A 22,609-nucleotide genomic window follows, 5' to 3' on the forward strand; every position below is an offset into this window, starting at 1 on the left:
ATGTTATTGGGAGCTAGTGCAGAGCCCGAAGACCCGGCCGAATGTGCCCCCACCTTGGGAGGCCCAGTAACAGCCGGGCCGTGGCATTCTGCACCAGCTGCAATTTCCGGGTCCGGCACAGGGGGGCAGCCCCATGTAGAGGGCATTGCAGTAATCCAACCTCGAGGTGACCGTAGCATGGATCACTGTTGCTAGGTCGTCGGGGTCCAGGAAGGGGGCCAACTGCCTTGCCTGTCTAAGATGAAAAAACGCGGACTTGGCAGTGGTCGCTATCTGAGCCTCCATCTTCAGGGACAGCTCCAGTAGCACCCCCAGGCTTCTGACCCTGTCCGCTGGCCTCAGCGGTACACCGCCAAAAGCTGGCAGGGGGATTTCCCCCCCCCCCTGGACCCCCATGGCCCAAACAAAGGACCTCTGTCTTCGCAGGATTCAGTGTCAGTCCACTCAGTCTGAGCCACTCAGCCACGGCCTGTAATGCCTGATCTAAGTTCTCTGGGGCGCAGACCGGTCGGCCGTCCATAAGTAGATAGAGCTGGGTGTCATCAGCATACTGGTGGCACCCCAGCCCATACCTTCGGGCAATCTGGGCAAGAGGTCGCATATAGATGTTGAATAACATCGGGGAGAGAACCGCTCCCTGGGGCACCCCGCAATTAAGTGAGCGCCTCTGGGATAGTTCCCCCCCAATCGCGACCCTTTGTCCCCGAGCTTCAAGGAATCCATAGCCATTGGAGGATCAGAGTGACTGGTAACTTTGTTCTGTTGCTTCAGACCAACATGGCTACCCACCTGGTAAGCAGCTGGGTTTTCCTTTCTTGTACCTTCTGTCCCTCCCTTCAGGATTTCCTTCTTATATAGCCCCTTCTGTTTACCCTTTTCTCTCTCTGAGCTTCTTTTATTTCTTTTTATCCCCCTTCTGTGATTCTTTTGCGACAAGAGGAAGGAGATGTTGTGTTTGGGTCTTCAGGAAGCCATTTGGGTTTGGCTTCACATCCTGTGAAGCCATTTGGGGGTGGCACTCACTAGCCCCTCAAATTCCAAAGGTTGGGGATCTCTGGGCTAAAGACTTTTTAAAAATGAAAGCTGTGCATTCAGAGGAGCTAGAAGATCATGGCAATAGATTGTTACTATAGCATTATTGCATTGTAGTGGTGTAGCAATGGCTGGCTAAAAAACAAAAGCTGAAAAAAGTTCTCGGTGTTGCTGGAAGAAATTGCAACTGCTCGGGGCTGAGGTAAGGACAGTGTGGGTGGAACCTTTAAATTATCAGCCCGCCAGGGAACCCTTTCAACAGCGGGCTGATAATTTCCCTTTGGCTTGCTGTATGAAAAGAACAATTGAAGAATATATGCTCCAGAGAATCTATTTCAGGTCGGGAACAGGAACAGAGCCTAAATGCATAAGGAGTCCCTTTATACCTCCCCTCTACAACTGCAGATGGTAGGGACATACTCCTAACAAGGGTAAAGGCCCTTCTAGTGTTGTGAGATTCAAAGAAGTAAGATAAAAATACAGCATAGGTGGGGCGGGTACATTTTACAGATTCAAACATATATATCGGCCCAGGATGCAATAGTCAGGATGGTAAAATGACAGTCACTGTGGGGGAGGACAACAGATGGTATAATCAATAGGGTAAGGACGCCCGCTTGCTTCAACCAAAGGCCTGGTGGAATAGCTCCGTCTTACAGGCCCTATGCGGAATGGTAGCATATCAGGGAGAGTTACCTGACCCTGTTAATTTACTGTCACTGGGAGAGTTATTGGTGGTGCTGTCCTGGAAATCATTGTGTTACCATGTGTAAGTGAGGGCACTACTTCAGGTCTTCTAATACACCGTAATTACTAATGATGACTATTGCAGAATATGTTTGGCTGATCATATCCTCATATCTGTAAATGCTTAGAGGGTAGGGTTGGAGGCTGCCAATTCTGGCATGGGAGGTTCCTGGATATTTGGGGCAGTGCCTATGGAAGGGGACTTTAGGGAAGGATTTCACCTAGAATCTATGGTATATCATCAAGTTTGCCCTCTGAAGCAGTCATTTTCTCTAGGGTAACTGATTTTTGTGGTCTGGAGATCAGTTGCAATTCTGGGGCATCTCCAGGCTTCAGATTCAGCAGGAGCTCACAGGAGCACAGCTTCTGAACCTTTCTGAGGTTTCCCCCTCCTCCTCCCCACCTACTTTGTCCACTGAATAGTAGGTGCAGTTGCATAACAAACCTTGGATAAAGAGAGTGGGCAGCCAGCCAGCCACCAGGGGCTTTGTCACACCCCCAGCAGCCCTCATTAACCCCTAGAGAAGCCTGTGCCACCCTTTCTCCATTTCTTATGTGATTTTGGGTGGCGGGTGGCTTGCTGGCCTTTTGACTGGGAGGGGGGGGCAGGAGAGCCCCAAGCAAGTGAGGCCTGCTTGGGCTGACTGGATCTCTAGCCAGCCCAAGCAGGCCTCTTTTGCCCAGGGCCCTCCTTTCTTGCGTAGGGTTGCTTTTGGCTGGGGGGTGGGGGGTGGCAGCATTTGCTAATTACTAGTTCTTTTTCTACAAAATGACCCCTGGGCATCTCCAAGCCCCATCTGGAGGCTGGTACCCTATTGGAGAATGCGGGTTATGGCTGTTGACCAGGCCTCAGATTCAGCAGGAGCTGGTTTATGTATATGTTTTTTTTCTTTAGTGTTGATGTGTTGGTATGTTTGTGGAAGAGCACCTCATTTCGTTGCTCTCATTTTCCTTTTTTGAGAACAATGACAATAAATTTCTCTATCTATCTCACAGGAGTACAGCTCCTGAACCTTTCTGACAGTTCCCCTTCTTCCTCCCCACCTACCTTCTCCATTGAATAGTAGGTGCAGCTGCATAACAATCCCTGGATTAGGAGAGCAGGCAGCCAGCTTTGCCATGCTCCCAGCAGCCCTCACTAATCCCTGGAGAAGCCTTATGCCACCCTTTCTCCACTTCTTATGTGATTTTGGGCAGTGGGTGGCTTGCTGGACTTTTGACTGTGGGGGAGGACAGCCCAGAAGAGTGAGGCCTGCTTGGGCTGGCTGGATCTCTATCCAGCCCAAGCAGGCCTTGCTTGCCCGGAGCTCTTCTTTTTTGCATTGGGTTGCTTTTGGCTGGGGTGGGGGGCAGCATATGCTAATGAGCTCTACCACCTATTTTTCTACAAAATGACCCCTGTTGTTGACTGTATTTCCCCTGCCCCTCACCTTTAGCACACCTTTTGCACCAGTATTTACATACGGTAATTTTTAATTGGAAGATTGACAATCTGATTATATGAATTCTATCCCTTCATTTGAAATGGATAATTGAGAGGATCATATTTTATCTGCAATCAAGATTTGCTGACATGGAAGGCTTCCAACAGAACTGTATATTGATTTATGGGTATGGATGAACTTGCAAAGGAATTGGAAGTTGTAAATCCCTGAGGATTTATTTAGATTTGTTTATTGGAGTAAAGGTGTTTGTAATTTTCTCAATAACAGTACTATAACATATCAATAACAGTATTATAAATAACAGTTATTTGGATAGTAATTGAAGTCACTTTTTATTTTCATTGGTCCATCTGGAGGTTGGCAACCCTATTGGAGGGGGTGGGATTATACTAATTGTCCTAGCTTTAACCCACCCTTTGAGGTGGGTTAAACTGAAACCGTGTGACTGCCCAAGATCACCCAACAAATTTCCATGGCAGAGTGGAGATACAAACCTGTGTCTTCCAGATTTTAGTCCGACACACTAACCACTACACCACATGGATATGTGTTGCTTCTGCAATTCAGTTCCCAAGCACACAGGCTCCCATGGTTGTGGCAAAAGAGATTCTGTGTGCCTTTTCCACTACAACACTTTCCGGGCCTAAACAGGCTGAGCCCTGAACCGGCTACCTTCAGTACACATGGACCACCCAATGGGGCAAATAGTGTCACCCCTGGGGCTGATTCAGGCTCAGAAAATGGCCCTTTTTCACGGCATGCTGGTTCCCTTATTGACATTGCTCTCCTGCCCCTTACCTGTTTTAAACCCAGAAAACGGGGTAGAGACATATTTTGGATTAAAACAAAAAGTCCAGTGGTACCTTAAAGACTAACGTTTATTTCAGTGTGAGCTTTCTTGAGTCACAACCCACTGGGCTGAAATAAATGTTAGTCTTTAAGATGCCCCTGAACTTTCTGTTTTATCTTGCTATAGCAGACTAACATGGCTATTACCCCTTTGCAGGCATAATTCCATTTAACTATCTTCCCCCCCACCCCCTGGATTTAAAACATCCCTAAAGGTAAAGGTAATTCCCTGTGCAAGCACCAGTTGTTTCTAGGGCTGCCAAGTCCAATTCAAAAAATACCTGGGGACTTTGGGGGTGGAGCCAGGAGCCAGGTTGTGACAAGCACAATTGAACTCCAAAGGGAGTTCAGGCCATCACATTTAAAGGGACCGCACACCTTTTAAATGCCTTCCCTCCATTGGAAATAATGAAGGATAGGGGCACCTACTTTGGGGCTCATAGAATTGGACCCCCTGGTCCAATCTTTTTGAAACTTGGAGGGTCTTTTGAGGAGAGGCATTGGATGCTGTGCTGAAAATTTGGTGCCTCTACCTCAAAACACAGCCTCCCACTGGGCCCCAGATACCCATGGATCAATTATTCATTATACCCTATAGGAATCAGTCTCCATAGGGAATAATGGAGTGCCCCCCCCTGAAGCCAGTGGAACCAAGTCCCCCCCCCCAGCTGCTGGCAGAGCAGGGGGCTGCTTGGCTTGGACAAGGGCCATGGTGACCATGCCAATAAGTGTAGGGTTGCCTGTTGTCTTTGTGGCGGCCGCTAGGGCTGCTGCTCTACTTGCACCTCAAGGTCTGCATGGCTCCAGACATTGCTGGGTCACAGAGAAGGCAGATTCTCAATGACTATCATGTCTATCCGGTAACATATGAACTGCACTTGAAATCATAATGCTGGGCATGTGCTTACAACAGCCCTGAAAGGTAGGCCAGTGTTGTTAAATCCCCTGATGCAACGGAAAGGACTGAAGCTGAGAGAGAGTGGCTTGCCTAAAGTCACTGAGGCAGCAATCACTCACACTAAATAATGCATTTTCAATCCACTTTCAGTGCACTTTCCAACTAGGTTTTGCCAGTTCACACAATAAAATCCAGTTGGAAAGTAATAATAATAATAATAATAATAATAATAATAATAATAATAATAATAATAATAATAATAAATTTTTTATTTATACCCCACCCTCCCCGCCAAGTACATTGAAAGTGGATTGAAAGTGCATTATTTAGTGTGTGATTGCAGCCATAGTGAGGCTGTGGAAGAACTAAGATTTGAATCTGGGTCTCTCACACTCATAGCTCCTAGACTATACCAAGCCCTGCTTATTGTTCTTTGAATCTTTTTGACACTTGCAGGTTTTAGAGACTGACTTTTTAGTGCTGCATCCATTCTGAGCCTCCTTCTCCACAGGGCAAGCTAGAGACTTGATCAGTACAGTAGCACGAGGAATACTCTCTCCAAATCTGCTTCTCGGTCCTTGCCTGGGCTTTTCCTGCCCACTCCCCCCACTGACAGGGGCTGATGCACTGTCCGCAGCCCCCCCTCCAGTTCTTGACTGCTTCCTTTTTGACCTGTAAATCTGGGAAGGGCAGAGGCTGGGCTTATTTGCAGTGACCAGATCCAGGGAGCTGGTGGGAGGCAGAAGCTCAGCTGAGAGCGGAGCAGTACATAAGGAGCTCATGAGCTCTGGCTCAGCAATGTGCGAGGCACTCACGCACTGAGAAGGGAGTGCCTGCCAGGTTGTACTTGACTTTTCCTCGGGAAGAGCACGGCTGCTGGAGTCTGGCATCAGGAGAGAAGACGGCTCAAACGCTCTAGCTCACCCTACGCGCCTTCTTGCAAAGGAGCTTCAGGTAGGAGCCCTCTCTTACTTTCCCTTTCTTCCATGCCAGATGGCCAGCTTTGGAAAGGATCAGCCTGTCTGGAATGCTGCTGTCCCCCGTGGCTGTTCCTGTCTCTGCTGAACTCTCTCTCAGGGGTAAGAAAGAGTCATGAGCAGCTTTGAAGGGCTTTTGCACGGATTCCTGACCCAAATGCAAACTCATTCTGTTTCTTTTGTTTGGGGCTCAGTGGTCTGAACTTTCTTTCAGGGGTTTGGTTGACTGTGAAAGGTGGTGGGTGCATATGGATGGGGCTGGGGGCTAGGAACTTTTTGGGGGAGGTCAGGGTTTGGAATGCTTTCTGGCAGGGTGGCAAGGAGGGCGTATTACACAGACCCTTTAGCTAAGCTACCGATGAAACAAGAAACCAGTGATACATTTATTGTGTCATGAGCTATGGCTGTCCAGAACCACATTTGTCAGATGCACAAGGTCAGACAAGAATGCTGAACAGCTCTAGAAGAAAGTCCATCAGAGGTTTCCCTACATGAGAGTGGCCGCGGCACAAGGGCTGCTTGGCTCAACAGTGACAATGGGTCTCTGCAGTGTAGCCCCTGCAGTGGTATCAGACCCACTTAGTTCATCTACTTGTCCACTTTCTTTTCTGGCCACCCTCCGAGCCATTGGGAACTTTCATGACAAGATAAAGGGCCAGTCTGTGGTGGAGTGGCTAAAGCAGGGTTGGCTGAGCTTGCTTAATGTGAGAGCCAAATAGAATAAATGTCAGATGCTTGAGAGCCACAAGACACGAACATCAGATGTTTGATAGCTGAAAGACAGAAGGAAGGAAGGAAGGAAGGAAGGAAGGAAGGAAGGAAGGAAGGAAGGAAGGAAGGAAGGAAGGAAGGAAGGAAGGAAGGAAGGAAGGAAGGAAGGAAGGAAGGAAGGAAGGAAGGAAGGAAAATAAATGGGGGTAGGAGGGAGGGAGAGATGGAAAGAAAACAACTTTAACTAAATGCATTCTTCAAGCTGCCAGCTGGCTTGGCTTGAAATAGTGATTTAGAGAGGCAAATGTCTTCCACAAGCTGGCTAATGGGGCAGTGGGGGCTTCAGGAGTTACACAATATGTGTGAAAGAGCCACAAGTGGCTCCCAAGTCATAGTTTGGCCACCGCTAGGTTAAAATGTTGGGCTAAGATCTGGGAAATCCAGGCTCAAATCCCCACTCTGCCAATAGAAGCTCACTGTGTGACTTTGGGCCAGTCAAACACTCTCAGCCTGCCCCACCTCAAAGGGCTGTTGTGAGGATGGATCTGAGGAGAGGAGAACAATTTAAACTGCATGTGGCCAAGGTTTCTCAGGGAGACTGAGCTTGCCCCAGAGCAACTGGGTCATCTGGGAAGTGACTGCCTCCCAAAAGGTGGTGATGGAATCCCCCCCCCTATTTTTTAAACTTCATTTATACCCCACCTTTCTTTCCAGTGAGGACCCAAAATGGCTTACATCATTCTTCTCTTCCCCACTTTATTCTCACAACAACCCTATGAGGTAGGTTAGGCTCCCCAAGTGAGCTTCCATGGCAGAGTGGGGATTCAAACCCGGGCCTCCCAGGTCTTTGTCTAACACTCTAACCACTGCACTAGACTGGTTCTCAGTTTTTAACCACACAATTGCACCCAGTTGCCTGTTGAAATATCTGGAACATACTTGAACCTGTAGTATTCAGAAATCATGGGGCTAAAACAAAATAAAAAAAGATTGGCAGGTTATTCTAGTTTAATTAACCTAGCTTTCAAAAGCTCTTGGTGTTTGGTTTGCACTTAGGGTAGTGACAATGGGTTTTGAAAGGAGGAGTTTCTTTTGTTTCTGGAAAGGTTTGTGGACCCATTATCAGCTGTTTTGTTTAAGGAAAGGAAAGGTTATCCCTGTAATGATTTTTAAAGCTTTTGAACCAGCTACTATTGTCTGTGTACCAGGTAGCAATGGAAGCATGGATCCCCATTCCTTTTACCTTTTCTAGCTAGCCCTAACTAGGTTCCACTTTGCCTTGGATAACATAGGCTAGTCCGATGGCATCAGGTCTCGGAAGCTAAACTGGGCCAACCCTGGCTACTACATGGACAGGAGACCTCCAAGGAAGTTGAGGGTTGCTATGCAGAGGTAGGCAATAGCAAACCACCTCTGAACATCACTTGCCTTGAAAACCCTAAAGGGTTGCTATAAGCTTGCTGACTTGTGCATGTGTCTGTTTGAAACCTGAATTCCCAAAGGTTGCAGTCATATCCAGAGGCAGGGAGTTGACAGTCACATGTCAAGATCTTTGAGAGACCCTTTTTCTCAAGTGATCAACCGAAATGCAGTCCCTTGTGGCTTGGTTTTCTCCCCCTCCCTGTACCTGTACAGAGCAACCATTATGCTTCAAATTGAGAGAAGTCAAGCAGGCACTTGTATGGAACACCCAATTCCAAGGATTTCACAAGTCGTCCCTCCTCCTCCATGGATTTATGACCTGTGACCAGTGTTCCCTCTAAGCTGCAAAGTCTTGTGAGCAAAAATTCTACTTTGTGAGCTACTGGCATTAAAATTGTGAGCTGCTGTATCAATTAGTGTGTTCTGGGGTCATCCTTTCTGAGCTAGGACAAAAATGTGTGAGCTGGAAGCTAAAAATCTGTGAGCTAGCTCATGCTAACTCAGCTTAGAGGGAACACTGCCTGCGACATCTGCATTTCTGTGGATGTCGGTTTTGCAAGGTCACAGGGTAGCAGTTAATCAAAATGGAGGTTGACTACCTTCTAGTGGGTGGGGGGGGGGCAAAGCCCAGGCAGAGGCCCGAATTCCTTCCTTGCCTCTTGACCTTCAACACTTTCTCCTGAGATTGCTGGTGCTCAGAACTGAGAACTTGTTGCATTGCTGAAGTCTGAGCTCATAGGAGACACTGACTACAGGTAGCAACAAGAGGGTCAGAGGGGATGATGTGTCTCCGTGAACATCTAAACAGCCATGGCTTTCTGAGCTCTAATATTCAATCAAGTTTCTTTTTTAGAAGATTTTTGAGCAAACCCTTACTCCTCTCACCCCTTGTGTCTCTGCCTGAGTCACTGTTCTGGGTACATTCTCACTGGAATGTGGTAAGCCCAAAACAGTGACTCCTACAGAGATGTGACAGGCATAGGGTTGCCAAGTCCAATTCAAGAAATATCTGGGGACTTTGGGGGTGGAGCTAGGAGACTTTGGGGATGGAGCCAGGAGAAATTGGGGCGGAGCCAGGAACAAGGGTGTGACAAGCATAATTGAACTCCAAGGGAGTTCTGACCATCACATTTAAAGGGACCGCACACCTTTTTAAATGTCTTCCTTCCATAGGAAATAATGAAGGATAGGGGCACCTTCTTTTGAGGCTCATAGAATAAGATCCCCTGGTCCAATCATTTTGAAACTTGGAGGATACTTTTGGGAGAGTCACTAAATACTATTCTGAAAGTTTGGTGCCTCTACCTCAAAAAACAGCTCCCCCCGAGCCCCCGAAACCTCCAGATCAATTCCCCATTATACCCTATGAGAATCAATCTCCACATAGAGAATAATGCTCAGCAGATGTCCCCCCCCCGCCCCCGTTTCTGGCGACTCTGAAGGGGGATTGGCCTCTCTACTCATGAGTTGCTGCCAACTTCTTCAAAGTAACACAGACACACCATCCCAAGAGGAAGCCTTTCAATCAGAGACAGAAGCCTCCGGAGGTAGAAACGTACAGGGTCCTCTGGGGATGGGGCTTCCCTCCGCCGGCCAGCTGACTGGGGACGGGAAGCAGCCTGGGAAAGCGGAAGAACCCCCGCTGGGACCTGGGGATTGGCAAGCCTAGACAGGCAGCCACTTTTCAGGGTGGATCATTCAGCTATCTCTCTAACTTGGTCCTTTGCCTAAACTACCTTGCAGGGTTGAAGTGAAGCTGAATATTTTGCTGAACGTTTGTTGAAAGGAGGATGGGATTTTTAATGTTGTAAATAGCAACGTATCAAACACTGGGACTCAACAGAACAGAATGTTTGGGTGTGCAGTGGCCTATGCCTCTTCCCTCCCTGTTTAACAGCCTGCCCTCGCTCGATCTGTGAGTTCAAGGCTGCCAGTCAGTCTGTTTCCATCCTGATATCCGGGTAAACAGGAAAATGTCCTGCATTATGTTCCAAGCCACTGTGTACTGACTAGGAAAGTCTGGACGGCAAGGAATGTGACTGGGACAGATATGTTGGAAGTTGTAACAGGAACAAGCACTTTTGCTGGGCATGCACTATTGTAGATCTGCTGGTCACACAATGTTCACACAATGGTGCTCAAACCTGGACATGTCCCTCCTGCAGGGAAAGTCATTTCTGCATGAAAAGGCCCAGAGGATGGGAGGAAAAGGTTCAGGGCATTGCTAAGTTGTCATCATAAAATAGAATTCACTGGAAATTTGGAGGATTTTGCTTGGGTGGACCATCTGCAGAATGCATGGTATTGTTATCAGATTATCAAACTAGGGCCTGGGAGACTCAGGTTTAAATCCCTACCCTGCCATGAAAATCACAGGATGTCTTTGGCCAATCATCCTCTCTTAGGCTAGCCTACCTCACAGGGGTGTTGTGAGGAGAAAAAGGTGGGAGAAGAGAAGCATGTTAGTCTCTCCAAAGATGGGTGGGATCAAAATAAATAAATCGGTAGAATTTTGAAGAAAGACAAAGGAATCTCTTTAAGATTAGCAAAATTTCTCATGGAGGGTTTTCACACTGTTAGAAATGTACTGGTCCATGTAAATGTTGTACTTGGGTGCTTTGGCAAACACTGTATTGTAGGGCTTCTGTGACTGTTTCTGCATCTTCCTATTCTTCTGCAGAACTTGGAGATTTCATACAATTGAAGACAAAATGAAGGCTTTCTGGACTTTCCTGGTGGTCTTGCTGCTGGCACATGAGACAGCCACTGCTCATATGTCTCGAACACGGAGAGAGCTGGCCCCGGGATTACATGAACGGGGGATTCGAGATGCAGGGGGCTCGTACTGCGAACGCCAGGATGCCTGCTGCCCAGGGAGGAACGATGCTTGCACAGTGCCTTACCTTGATACCATTTGCTACTGTGACCTGTTCTGCAACCGCACCATCTCAGACTGCTGTCCTGATTTTTGGGAGTACTGCTTGGGCATTGAACCCCCATTTGTTGTCCACAAGGGTAAGGCATTGGTGGGAAGGGATGGGAGATGGGGTAGCGTATGCAGAAGTTCATAAATGTGTCAGTGGGTATTTATGTATCTTTTTTGTCTTGTGTGTTTATATGGTAAGTTATTAGGAGAGTGTGGCTGATTGCCACGTGTGTGGTTGACATTGAGGTATGTGTGTCTTGGCTGTGCATGATTACAATTGCTCACTCATACTCCTTCTCTGTCTGTCTTTTTCTCCATCTCTCATAACTCTGGTTGCAATTGATTGGCAAGCAGAAACAAAAGGGCTCACTGCCACAAGATGCAGGATGGTGGTTGCTGTGAATTTGGATGGCTTTGATAAAGGATTGGAGATGTTGGTGGAGGAGGAGAGGACTGCCAATGACTGTTAACCCCAATCCTCCATGTTTAAAGGCAGTCTACCTCTGAAACCCTAATAATTTGGGGGACAAATGGCAGACAATGGTCAGAGGAAGTGGAGCTGCCGCCGCTGGAATGTTGGACATAGTTTTTTTTGTGGCCCATTCTATCTGAGCAGTTCCTATGCGTTATGGGAGGGCTGTTTGGGCTTTCCAGGTTGAATGTGGGGATGTATTAGTGGGCTGAGTGAGTGAAGTCATTGTTGGGTGTTTGCATGCTGCAGGCTGCTGCTGGGCCCCTGAACCTACCTTGTCATACAGATGTGCCATTAAGCCACTCACAGTCCTCAATGTCCCAACCTGGATCTTGTCATTTCTATGGCAGCTGCTAACCTCCCCTTGACCCCGTTTAAGGAAAATGTGATTTTCTTGCTCATAAACAATAGATGTCTTTTTTCCTGAGCCTGTTGTGTGGAGGGTGGGAAGGATGCCTTCCTTGCTCTCAGCTCTCTGGCTTGACTCTGAGCTCAGGATATTAACCCCAGAAAAGCCAGATCTGAAGAAACAGAAACTCCCATTGATGGGCTCGATTCTATTTTGATGGTCCTCCGCAGTGCTGAATCTGTCCCATAAGCTCAGGTGTCTGAGTGTGGTTAGGTAGGCTATTATTCTTCAGTGGCTGGCCAGGTGTCACTTTCCCAAATTCAGGTACATAGTATATTCCAAAAGTGGATGAGAAGTCTGTGGCTATCTGGAGCACATCTGCTGTCATGCATTCACATGTATGAAATGTCATTGAACAAGCCATCAGCCCTTTGCAGAATGCTCTTCCAGCATCCTTAGCAATAAATAAGAAGCAGGATACTCAGCTGTGATCCTGGAAGGATGAGCATCCCCCAAACTTGAGCCCTCTTTTATCTATGCATGCCCAGATTCTCACTGCACCTACTAACCTTGTTTTTCCTCTTTCCCCCCAGGCTGCATCCGCAGTGGGCACAGATTTCCAACAGGTGCAACCTATAGAGATAACTGCAACCTCTGGTAAGTGGGTTACTTTACATCAAAGCAATATTTGGTGAAACTCTTATTGCCCCGTGGCGCAGAGTGGTAAAGCTGCAGTACTACAGTCCAAGCTCTCTGCTCACGACTTGTGTTTGATCCCGGCAGAAGCTGGATTCAGGTAGCCGGCTCAAGGTTGATTCAGCCTTCCAAGGTCGGTAAAATAAGTACCCAGCTTGCTGGAGGGAAAGTGTAAATGACTAGGGAAGGCAATTGGATGTGATGTTACCCCTTGAGTTGGTAACGACTGCTTGTTTGCACTGGGGACTACCTTTATCTTTATTCCTTGGAATGACCCTTAGGTTAAAGCAGATTACAAACTGGGCTAAACGATGTGATAACATTGTTTATGGGTCTGCTTCATGACCATTTTTCTGACTGGTCGATAACTGTGCATCCATAAAATGCTTCTCTCCATACACCAAAGTGTAGCTGGACATCCCTGGGAAGCTGGCCAGTCTAGGGTTTCCTTTTGGACACATCTCTATGGCCAGAGTTTCAGTGTCCTAGGTGGCACCTTGGTGCCATTAGCCATAAAAGCAAGATCAATAGCAGAAATGCCATTCAGGTGAAAATGTGAATGATATACTGACACATTAAATCTGAGATGGCAAACCAGATCTATAACTGAAGATTTAAGGTATAAGGTATATCAATATGTCAGTTACTGATTCAGGTGTGCTTGAATTGTGTTTCTTTTATTGCAGCTGATAGTTCCACCACAGAAGACTGGGGGAGGGAAAATTTTGCCAAAAGGAGTAGACTTTTGGATCTGTGCCAGTTTTGCTGTGACCTTTCCAAAAAGAGCATAATAAAACAGGTTTGGAAAGAGCGTAGCAAAGCCTGGGGAAAGCTGGAAGGTGCATGGAAGCTACGGGAATGTGTGTGTGTGTGGCAGGGATTCCACTTCCCATCAGTGTTGCCAGGCAAACAACCAGTATGGAAATCACCCTAGTCTTCTGGCTGCAGCACATCCTGTAAACCTCCCCCCCCCCAGTGCCACACTTCCCCCCAAAGAATAAACAGCAGGCCAGATTGAGCAGCAAGAGCAGAAAACAAAAGGTTGCCTGCAGGTCAGACACACCTTCCAGCCCTAACGTGTGAATTACTGGCTACAGCATCCTCTGCTTCCAGGCAAGAGCCCAGGTCAGGTGTGAATCAGGATCACAGCTTTACAAGAAACCTTGTCAGTTCACAAGCTTTATAAACAGAAGTTTATGATAAAATTGCCATAAGAGACCAGACCCAGACATAGGGTTGCCAATCTCCAGGTGAGGGCAGGGGATCCCCTGGGTTGGAGGCCCTCCCCCCCACTTCAGGGTCATCAGAAAGCTGCGGGGGGGGGGGGAGGGAAATGTCTGCTGGGCATGCCATTATTCCCTAGGGAGACCGATTCCTATAGGGTATAATGGAGAATTGATCTGCAGGTATCTGGGTCTTGTGAGGCGGCCTGTGCTTTGAGGTAGAAACACCAAATTTGCAGCATAGCATCCAGTACCTCTCCTCAAAAGACCCTCCAACTTTCAAGAGGACTAGACTAGGGGGTCCAATTCTGTGAGCCCCCAAAGAAGGTGCCTCTATCCTTCATTATTTCCAATGGAGGGAAGGCATTTAAAAAGTTGTGCGGTCCCTTTAAACGGAATGGCCAGAACTCCCTTCCGAGTTCAATGATGCTTGCCACACCCTGGCTCCTGGCTCCATCCCCCACCATCGTCTCCACCCCAAAGTCTCCTGGCTCCACCCCCAAAGCCCCCAGATATTTCTGGAGTCGGACCTGGCAATCCTACCCAGACATGTGAGGATGCAAACTTGATTTGAAGGGCTGATGCTAGCAAAGGAAGCAATTTCAGGTTTTATTCCTTCCTTCCCCTTTTCTCTCTCCTTATCTGGCCCATCCCACCACTGATTCTCTCCCCCACCCCACGTGCACACACTTAGAGCACACTGAACTTTGAAATCCTGTAGAAGAAATTGAGGCAGGGCTGAATTCCTGCCCAGAAGGGTTTAATGACTGGGGTGTTCTGCCAACCTCTTGTAATTGTGTGTGTGTGTTTATAGCTTGGGGGCAGAGGGAGGCCTTTTGAAAAGGAATCTTGGATGCAGCGGAATTTGACCTCTGCCTTTTCCCACTGCCTCATAGCTCCTGCCTGGTCTGGAGCGTGGGAGGAGAGACCCCACAGCTGTGTGAAAAAGAGATTCAGGGCAAAGAATATACCTCCTTTATGTGAGGACAGACAGGCATCAGAACAAGAAAACTTGTGAGGATGGTGGAAGAGTAGGGCGTAGGCCATTGCATTGCCATCATGTGAGAGACTGGGGGACGGAGACATAAGGGGCACTGGAGAGTGAATGGCATGACCAATTCAGAGGAAGGGAAAGTGATATTAGGCCACTCCAGGATTTAGTGGAAATTCTGTGGTTTGTCATAGAGGTAAATCACTACATGAGTTCCATAAGTAAAATGAAGAAAACAACATATCTGGATCAAGTTAATTTAGAGGCCAGTTACAAGCTAGCTGGTTTTGCCCATGGTCACCAATCTGGATCCAAACTATGCATGGTGCAAGAATTCCACAACCATGATCTCTTTCTGTATTGATAAAGCTCTTTAACAACCCACACAAGCTGCTGGAGTAAGAAAAAGTTCCCTGTTCCCCTGAATTGAATAACCCCCCTTTTCTGAAACAGTGGGAAGAAAAATGCCAGCATTTGGGGAGGGGGGGGGGGTTCGAGTGTGTTCTCATGCTCATGTCTTTCCCTGGCTCCTTCTCTCTCCCTTCTTGGGTAGAGGATGATTGTAAACTCCTTTGCTTGGGAAATCTTGAATCAAACTGCATGTCAATGTAAGGTGGAAGATTTGGGGGCAGTGATATGTGGGGGGGGGGGGCTGGAAGTGATGGAGGTAGCTCTAGAGGTAGCTCCATCCTTCCAGATATTCCCTGAAAGTGATGTAATGGCTTATGTACCAGTGCCTTTTAAAATATATTTTTCTCCCACTGCCACTTGGATCTGTTGGTAATAGCATAATATCATTTCTGGGGAAAACCCAGAAGCGATATCACACCTCTATAGGAACCTCCAGAAAACTCTATGTTTCCCCCCAGAAATGATATCACAACACAGACTCAGCAACCATTTTTTTTCTCCTGCTGCCACCCAGAGCTGGGGACTGACAATTCTAAACCAGGTCCAAGTTAAGTCTCTGCAGCAATGCCCCTGGGGCATGACTGGCACCCAGTTAGTGACACAGCAAGATCTTGTGGAGATTCCAGCCACCTGTCCTGCCACTGCTGACTGGGAATAAGCTGAGCTCCTGGTGCTCCTGGCACACTGTTCATTGCCAAGTCCAGGGCTTTTCTGTAGAAAAAGCCCAGCAGGAACTCATTTGCATATGTGTGTGTGTGTGTGTGTGTGTGTATATATATATATATATATATATATATATATATATATATATATATATATATACACACACAATCGCCTTACCTTCCTCTCCTCACACCAGACACTATGCGAGATAGGTGGGGCTGAGAGAATGGCTCTAGAGAGAACAGCTCTGAGAGAACTGTGACTGACCAAAGGTCACCCAGCAGCTGTGCATGTGGAGGAGTTGAGGAATCAAACCTGGTTCTCCAGATTAGAGTCCACCACTCTTAACTACTACTCCAAATTGGTGTACTCACTGGTGTACTTACTTCCTACTCAGAAGTAAGTCCTATGTTGCTGGCAATGCACTGACATCACTCTCCATGTGCCTAGAAATGATGTATATGCAGGGCTTTTTTTGAGCAGGAATGCACAGGAACACAGTTCCAGCTGGCTAGGTGTCAATGGGTGTGGCCTAATATGCAAATCAGCCCTTGCTAGGCTTTTCTGCTAAAAACCCCTATGTGAAACAATGGTGATGTCGGGGTGTGTGGCTTAATATGTAAATGAGTTCCTGCTGGACTTTTGCTACAAAAAAAGCCCTGGGTGCATGTATTACCTGTGAAGCTCTGACATTTAGACAAAATTCTATGGTTAATTGTAGAGTTTTGCCCAAATGCCAGGTTGTTCCCTGGCAGCACTCTGACATCATTTCCAGGTGGACAGGGAATGAAGCTAGCATGTTTTGATACCACTGAGATATACGGTGCCCTCCTCCCTGGAGTCTGGCCATTTCCCCTCTGCTGGCCAGCTAAGTAGCTACAGGGAAGTGCCCTTTGGCATTGGAGGGCCCTCTCCACCACCACAGGGTAATCCTGCTTTGAACCCTAGAACTGTGAGGACAAACCTCTGTTTTTGCAGTGCATCTGAAGCCATGGGCAACTGAGAATGCAGGGAGTGGAACATGTTGGGGTTTTTATTTTCTTGAAAAATAGCAAAGGAGGAGAAGTCTGCAGCTAGCAGCTGTTTCTTCATCCCTTCGTCCTGCATCCTCCTGGTAGGAGAAGAGTTAAAATATATTTCCCTCCCAGTCTACTGTTTGCTTCTCAGCAGGCCTGGAGGAGCACTGACTAACTCAAGAAAGCAGCTGGCCAGATCCGTAAAAGGAGAAGCAGTTTCGTTTCTGCTTTTGGGATAGGAAAGGAGAGGGCTCTCTCTCTTTTTTGGGCTGTTTTTTTTCTTAAGTGGCTTTCAGCTAGGACAAAAGCCAAGCATTGTATGGTGTGTAGCTAATATTGGACCTGGCATCATGTCAGGGAGACAGAAGATTCCTGAAGGTTCCATGAAGAGGATTGTGGTACTTTTCTAGTAGTTAACTGTCAATCCAGGCAAAGGCATCCCTCTGTCATGAAGGTGTTCAACCAAAGTGTAGTGGTGGGGGGAAATCACAATCTCTGTGACTCTCTGCTTTAAAACCACCTTGTCATGTTTCTAGTTCACATGAGAGAACACCTGTTCTACAAAGGGTCAAACTACATCAAACGACATGGAAGTTCTGTGATGTAAAAGGCAAACAATATGAATGATTTGCAACCTCCCAGTGGGGACTGGAGATCTCACAGAATTACAACTGATCTCCAGGTGACAGAAATCAGTTCCAATGGCTCCAATACACCCTACTGAGGTCCCTCCCTTCCTCACACCTCCCCCTTCCTAGGCTCCATCACCAAATCTCTAGGAATTTCCCAGCCTAGAGTTGGCAACTTTAGAGGGAGGAGACTTTGACTATTTCTCCAGGAAAGCTTCATGGTCCTGTAATTAGCAGAAATTGAATTAATCATGTAAAACAGTAAAATCTACAGCATCACGTATGCAAGGATGCCCAATATGCATACTGTATACAAACATATACATAGTCTAGATTTCTTCTGAGAGCTGAGTACATAAAGAGGGGCCTGTATCTTTCCCCCTGCATGTGGAAATAGACTATGTGTGAAAGGTTTGGAATTTTGGGAGTAGAAACTGCTGGCAGGGGAAAGGGATATGCACCCACTTCCCCATTCCTCTTTTTAGCGAGGATTGTCTTAGTTGTACTGCTAAAAGGTTGGCTGTCTTGGTTGTCAGTTTCATTTTATTTACTTACTTGTTCCCTGATTTGGTATCCAGGCCTAGCAAAAAGAGCTTGATGGGTCTTAATGGCATGGGATCTCTCTCCAAGCCTTGAAATGTCACGCCTGTCAATATTTGAAAAAGGCCAGAGAGAAAGTAAGGAGCAGATCCAGGTGCATTTGGACATAGCTTCCACATGGAAGGTTTCCTCTGCTTTAGCTTCCAAACTGGAGTGCCTTTTTTGGAATATCCATGCAATGCGAGTCAAATTTAAGGTTTTGGTTTAATTAGTTATGTCCTTTAAAGCCTTGAGTAGTCTGGGACTGATATATCTCTAGAACCGCCTCCTCCCTTATGGCCCTGGAAAGGCATTATGCTGCACTGGTCAGAATTGGTCATTACCTTTAAAGCCCTATATGGTCGAGGGCCTGCCTACCTTAGGGACCGTCTCTCCCCATATGTGCCCCAGAGAGTACTGAGATCAGGGGGAAAGAACTAGTTGACAATCCCTGGGCCGAAAGAGGCCAAATTGAAGAGCACATGTGAACTGGCCTTTTCGATCGTCGCTCTGGGCTGGTGGAATCAACTACCGGATGAGGTGTGGACCCTGCGGAGTCTTGACCAATTCCGTAGGGCCTGCAAGACCACTCTTTTTAAAATGGCCTTCACATAAATGAAGGCTTAATGTAGACCTGCAGTAGATATAATCTGCTATATCCATCCGCCACACCCACTGAGGAAAGCATCCGAGATGTAGCACCGGAAATGTTAATTTTAATTGCAAATGATGGTTTTAATTGTGTTGGTTTTATTTATGAATTATGTATTGAACTGTATTGATGTTTTGTATTGTAAATTGTAATTTTATATGTTGTAAGCCGCTCTGAGCCTGCTTCGGCGGGGAGGGCGGGATATAAATAAAATGTATTATTATTATTATTATTATTATTATTATTATTATTATTATTATTATTATTAGAATTTATTGGTGATCCCTGTAAACCTTTTCATTCCTGGCCCCAACCTGGTGGAATGCTTTGCCAGAAGACACCAGGGTCCTGTGAGATCTTTTACAGTTCTGCAGGGCCTGTAAAAAAGAGTTGTTCTGCCAGGCTTTTGCTTAAGGACAATGAAGGTTGCCGAGTTGGCATCTTCATTCTCCACACCTTTAAGGGTCTCCACCCCCAATGCAGCATCCAGAAATCTGAACTAGTAGCACTTTAATGAGACACCATCGGGGTTTGTAATCTTTTTAATTTAACTCGTTTTATTGGTCCAAATGTATGTAGTTTTATCCATTGTTGTGCATTGCCTAGAACCTTGCACCAGCCAGGATGGGGTGATTCATTAAGTCAAATCAATCAATCAATCAATCAATCAGTGTTGTACTCTAATTGTCCAGTTGCCAGAGGTTAGCTGTCCTGAGCATGCTCTTTTGCAAACCTGCTTTATTGCAAACTTCATGGAAAGACCATAGTCCACATGTACACATGTACTAGTGTGCTGCCTGGATAGAAAAGTCAACATTTTCAACTTACGGGGTTGGAAAATGGCGAGCTGAGTTGCTTTCCCTAACAGGGGCAGGCTGGCACTTCTTTTCAGGGTAGTAAAAGGCAAATTAATGCCTTCTGCCTACATTTCTCAGCTAGAGAATTGTCCAAGATATGCACAGATACTTTGAGGAGACTTACCTTGGCTGAAAGGGAGTCCCAGGGGGGAGGGGGCTACTTTGAGGCTTTGAGGGATCTCCGAAGAGAAGTTGCATATTCATCATCTGCAGAAGTTTCCAGAGTCATCAATTTGGCATAAGCTTGACAGGATCCAAACCTTCTTTTACAATTTTAAACATCTAATCTGCAAAGGACTGATGTTGATTTGGATAAACTACGGAAAAAAAGTACTGTTTGCTATCTCTTCATTCCGGGACTAATTAAAGTTAAACAAAACAAAAGTAAAAGGTGGGAGTTGGAAATACTGAAAGCCTGAAAGGAGAAGAAGATAAGAGGCTAAATTTTAACTTTGTAAACTTAAAAGATAGTGTTAAAAGAAGAAAGGAATTTATTGTTTAGTCTCTCTGTGGTTGAGGAGGCAGCACCATCGTCATAGACCTGCAGTTCTCACAGTCAACACAGGAAATACGTCAGATATTGTGAGATTTCTCTACCAGTGAAACGAGATTTGAAGGCAAGAAAAGCAGGAAGTATTGGAGCAAGAAGAAGGAAGTCAACGAAGCAAACAGCCTACTCTAGGATTATAATACCAGAGAGAAACATCGGTGGCCATTGTTGTTGGGAGGACTAAGTTTTAACATTGTTTTTAAAGTGATTGGGACATTAAAAATTGGTGGAGTTAACAGATTTGGCAATTAAAAAATTACTACTGTTGGATAGTAGATAAGAAAAATTGAACTGGTAAAAGGGGAAAAAGGAAAAAAAATTAAAGTGAAGCAAAAGTTGTGATTGCCATTTTGGGAGAAATAAAAACTTTAAACATTAATATCTGAGCCTGGGAGGCTCAAGGACAGCGAAATTGGGTGCATTGGGAAGGGCAAGCTTCACTTTATCAAACCTGATGGTTCAAATTTAATTTGGTGAGATCAAAATTTTTGATCTTTTTTTTTTAATATGTCAGACCCGAAACAAACTCGTGCTAGGTCTGCTTCAATAGAGAAAATGCAAGCCCAAATAGATGCAATGGAAGATAGGATAATGAAGGAGGTGAAAGAAATGATAACTGCCTCTAAAAAAGAAATAAGAAAGGATATTGAGGACTCAAAAAAAGAATTAAAAAAAGAAATAGAGAATCTCAGAAATGATACTGTGGTAATAACAAAGAAAGTACAAGAAGTGGAGGAGAGAGTGAAAACACATGACTCCACCTTGTTAAAATTACAAGAAAAAGTGACAATTCATGACTGCAAACTGATGGAAACTCAGATTCGTCTGAGAGGTGTACCTGAAGATGAAGAATCAGACTTGAAAGAATACATAATAAAAATAATTGCAGAATTTTTGGAGGAAGATCCTGAAGGGGATAGAAATATGTATGACTCTATGCAAAAAAGAATAATCTGCCAAGAGATGTGGTCATAAGATTTATGACAAAAGAAATGGTGGGAAAGATCATGAATAAAAACTTTGAAAAGTCATTGACAGTGGGAGGCAGTAGAGTAAGAATTATGAAAGAACCGCCAAGACAAGTGTTAACTGACAGAAAGGCATACAAAAATTGACAGAAAAACTATGTGACAATGGAATGAGGTATAGATGGATAATACCTGAAGGTTTGAGCTTTGAACTTCAAGGGAAAAGGATTACAATCACAAATACACAGGAACTGCATAGATTTTATGAAGAAAATAAAGAATTTGCACCATGATGGATTACAAATTGATATCTTGGAATGTAAATTGACCACAAAAAAGAAAGGCAATGTTTCAATGGATAAAAAAACAAAATTGTAATAAAGTATGTTTGCAAGAAGTGCATATTAGACAAAAGGATTATAAATTTTTATGGAATAAACAGTTGGGACTAGAATTTTTTACGTTGGCTGAACAGAAGAAGAGAGGAGTAGTCTTTTATATTAAACAAGAATTAGACCTGAAATTGGTATTTAAAGATAAGGATGGAAGATATATAGCGGTAGAAATTACTTTGAATGCCAAAAAAGTTGTTGGGACTTTATGCTCCAAATGGTGCTACAGACATTTTCTTTAAAAATATTACACAACACCTTGATGAAGTGACCTATGAGCAAATTTTATTGATGGTGGATTTTAACGGCACTATTCAGAATATGATAGATAGATCTGGGAAGAAAAAAAAATGATAAAGGGAAATTACCAAAGTCTTTTTTTGAATTGGTCAAACAGGAGAGTTTGGAAGATATATGGAAGAAGTTTAATCCTGAAGTATGGGACTATACCTTTTTTTCAGCTAGACAGTTCTTTCTCTAGAATTGACATGTTGTGGGATGCTAAAGATTTGGGACTTATAACAAAGAAAATAGAGATATTACCTAAAATAGGAGCTGAACATAACTCAATAATGTGGATTACAAAACTGTCAAAAAAGTCAAGAAGATGGAGATTAAATGAAGATTTACTGCAAAATAAAGAAATAGTGACATCTCTAGAAAATGAAACCAAAGCGTACTTCCACGTAAATGACAGAGAGGATATAGAATTTCAGATGGTATGGGATGCCTACAAGGCAGTAATGAGAGGATTACTAATAACATTGAATAATAAAGACAAGAGAGCAAAAGATAAACAGATGTTGGACATTCAAAATGAAATTAAGAAAAAAGAAGGTGAATTAAGAAAAAGGCCAAGAAAAAAAGAAAATTATAAGGGAGATTACAATATTGCAAGCACAAATGAGACATCTGTTAAATAAAGAATTGGAATGGAATTTGAAAAAATAAAAACAGAAATCTTTCGAGAGAGCGAATAAACCTGGAAAACATTTGGCCTGGCAATAGAAGAAACAGAGAGAAAGTAAAATTATTAATAAAATTGTGGCTGATGGAAGAGAGATGGTAGATCAAGAAGGAATAAAGAGAGAATTTTTTAAATATTATGCTAAACTATTTAAAGGTGTTAAAGTAAAGAAGGAAAAGATGGAAGC

General features: G+C 45.1%; 1 protein-coding gene across 1 annotated transcript in view; it reads left to right on the forward strand.

Annotated features, from left to right (window-relative positions):
- The first annotated feature begins 5,688 nt into the window (after nt 1-5,688).
- The window catches only part of TINAGL1 (tubulointerstitial nephritis antigen like 1), a 47,242-nt gene continuing 30,321 nt past the window's right edge, over nt 5,689-22,609 (forward strand). Inside the window, exons 1-3 of the mRNA XM_060258214.1 lie at nt 5,689-5,925; nt 10,762-11,096; nt 12,422-12,485. Coding sequence (XP_060114197.1) covers nt 10,793-11,096; nt 12,422-12,485 — 368 coding nt within the window. The 5' untranslated portion in view covers nt 5,689-5,925; nt 10,762-10,792. The remainder of the gene's footprint in view (nt 5,926-10,761; nt 11,097-12,421; nt 12,486-22,609) is intronic.

The sequence above is a fragment of the Heteronotia binoei genome, chromosome 17 (genome assembly GCF_032191835.1).
Source record: "Heteronotia binoei isolate CCM8104 ecotype False Entrance Well chromosome 17, APGP_CSIRO_Hbin_v1, whole genome shotgun sequence".
NCBI classification, from domain to species: Eukaryota; Metazoa; Chordata; class Lepidosauria; order Squamata; family Gekkonidae; genus Heteronotia; species Heteronotia binoei.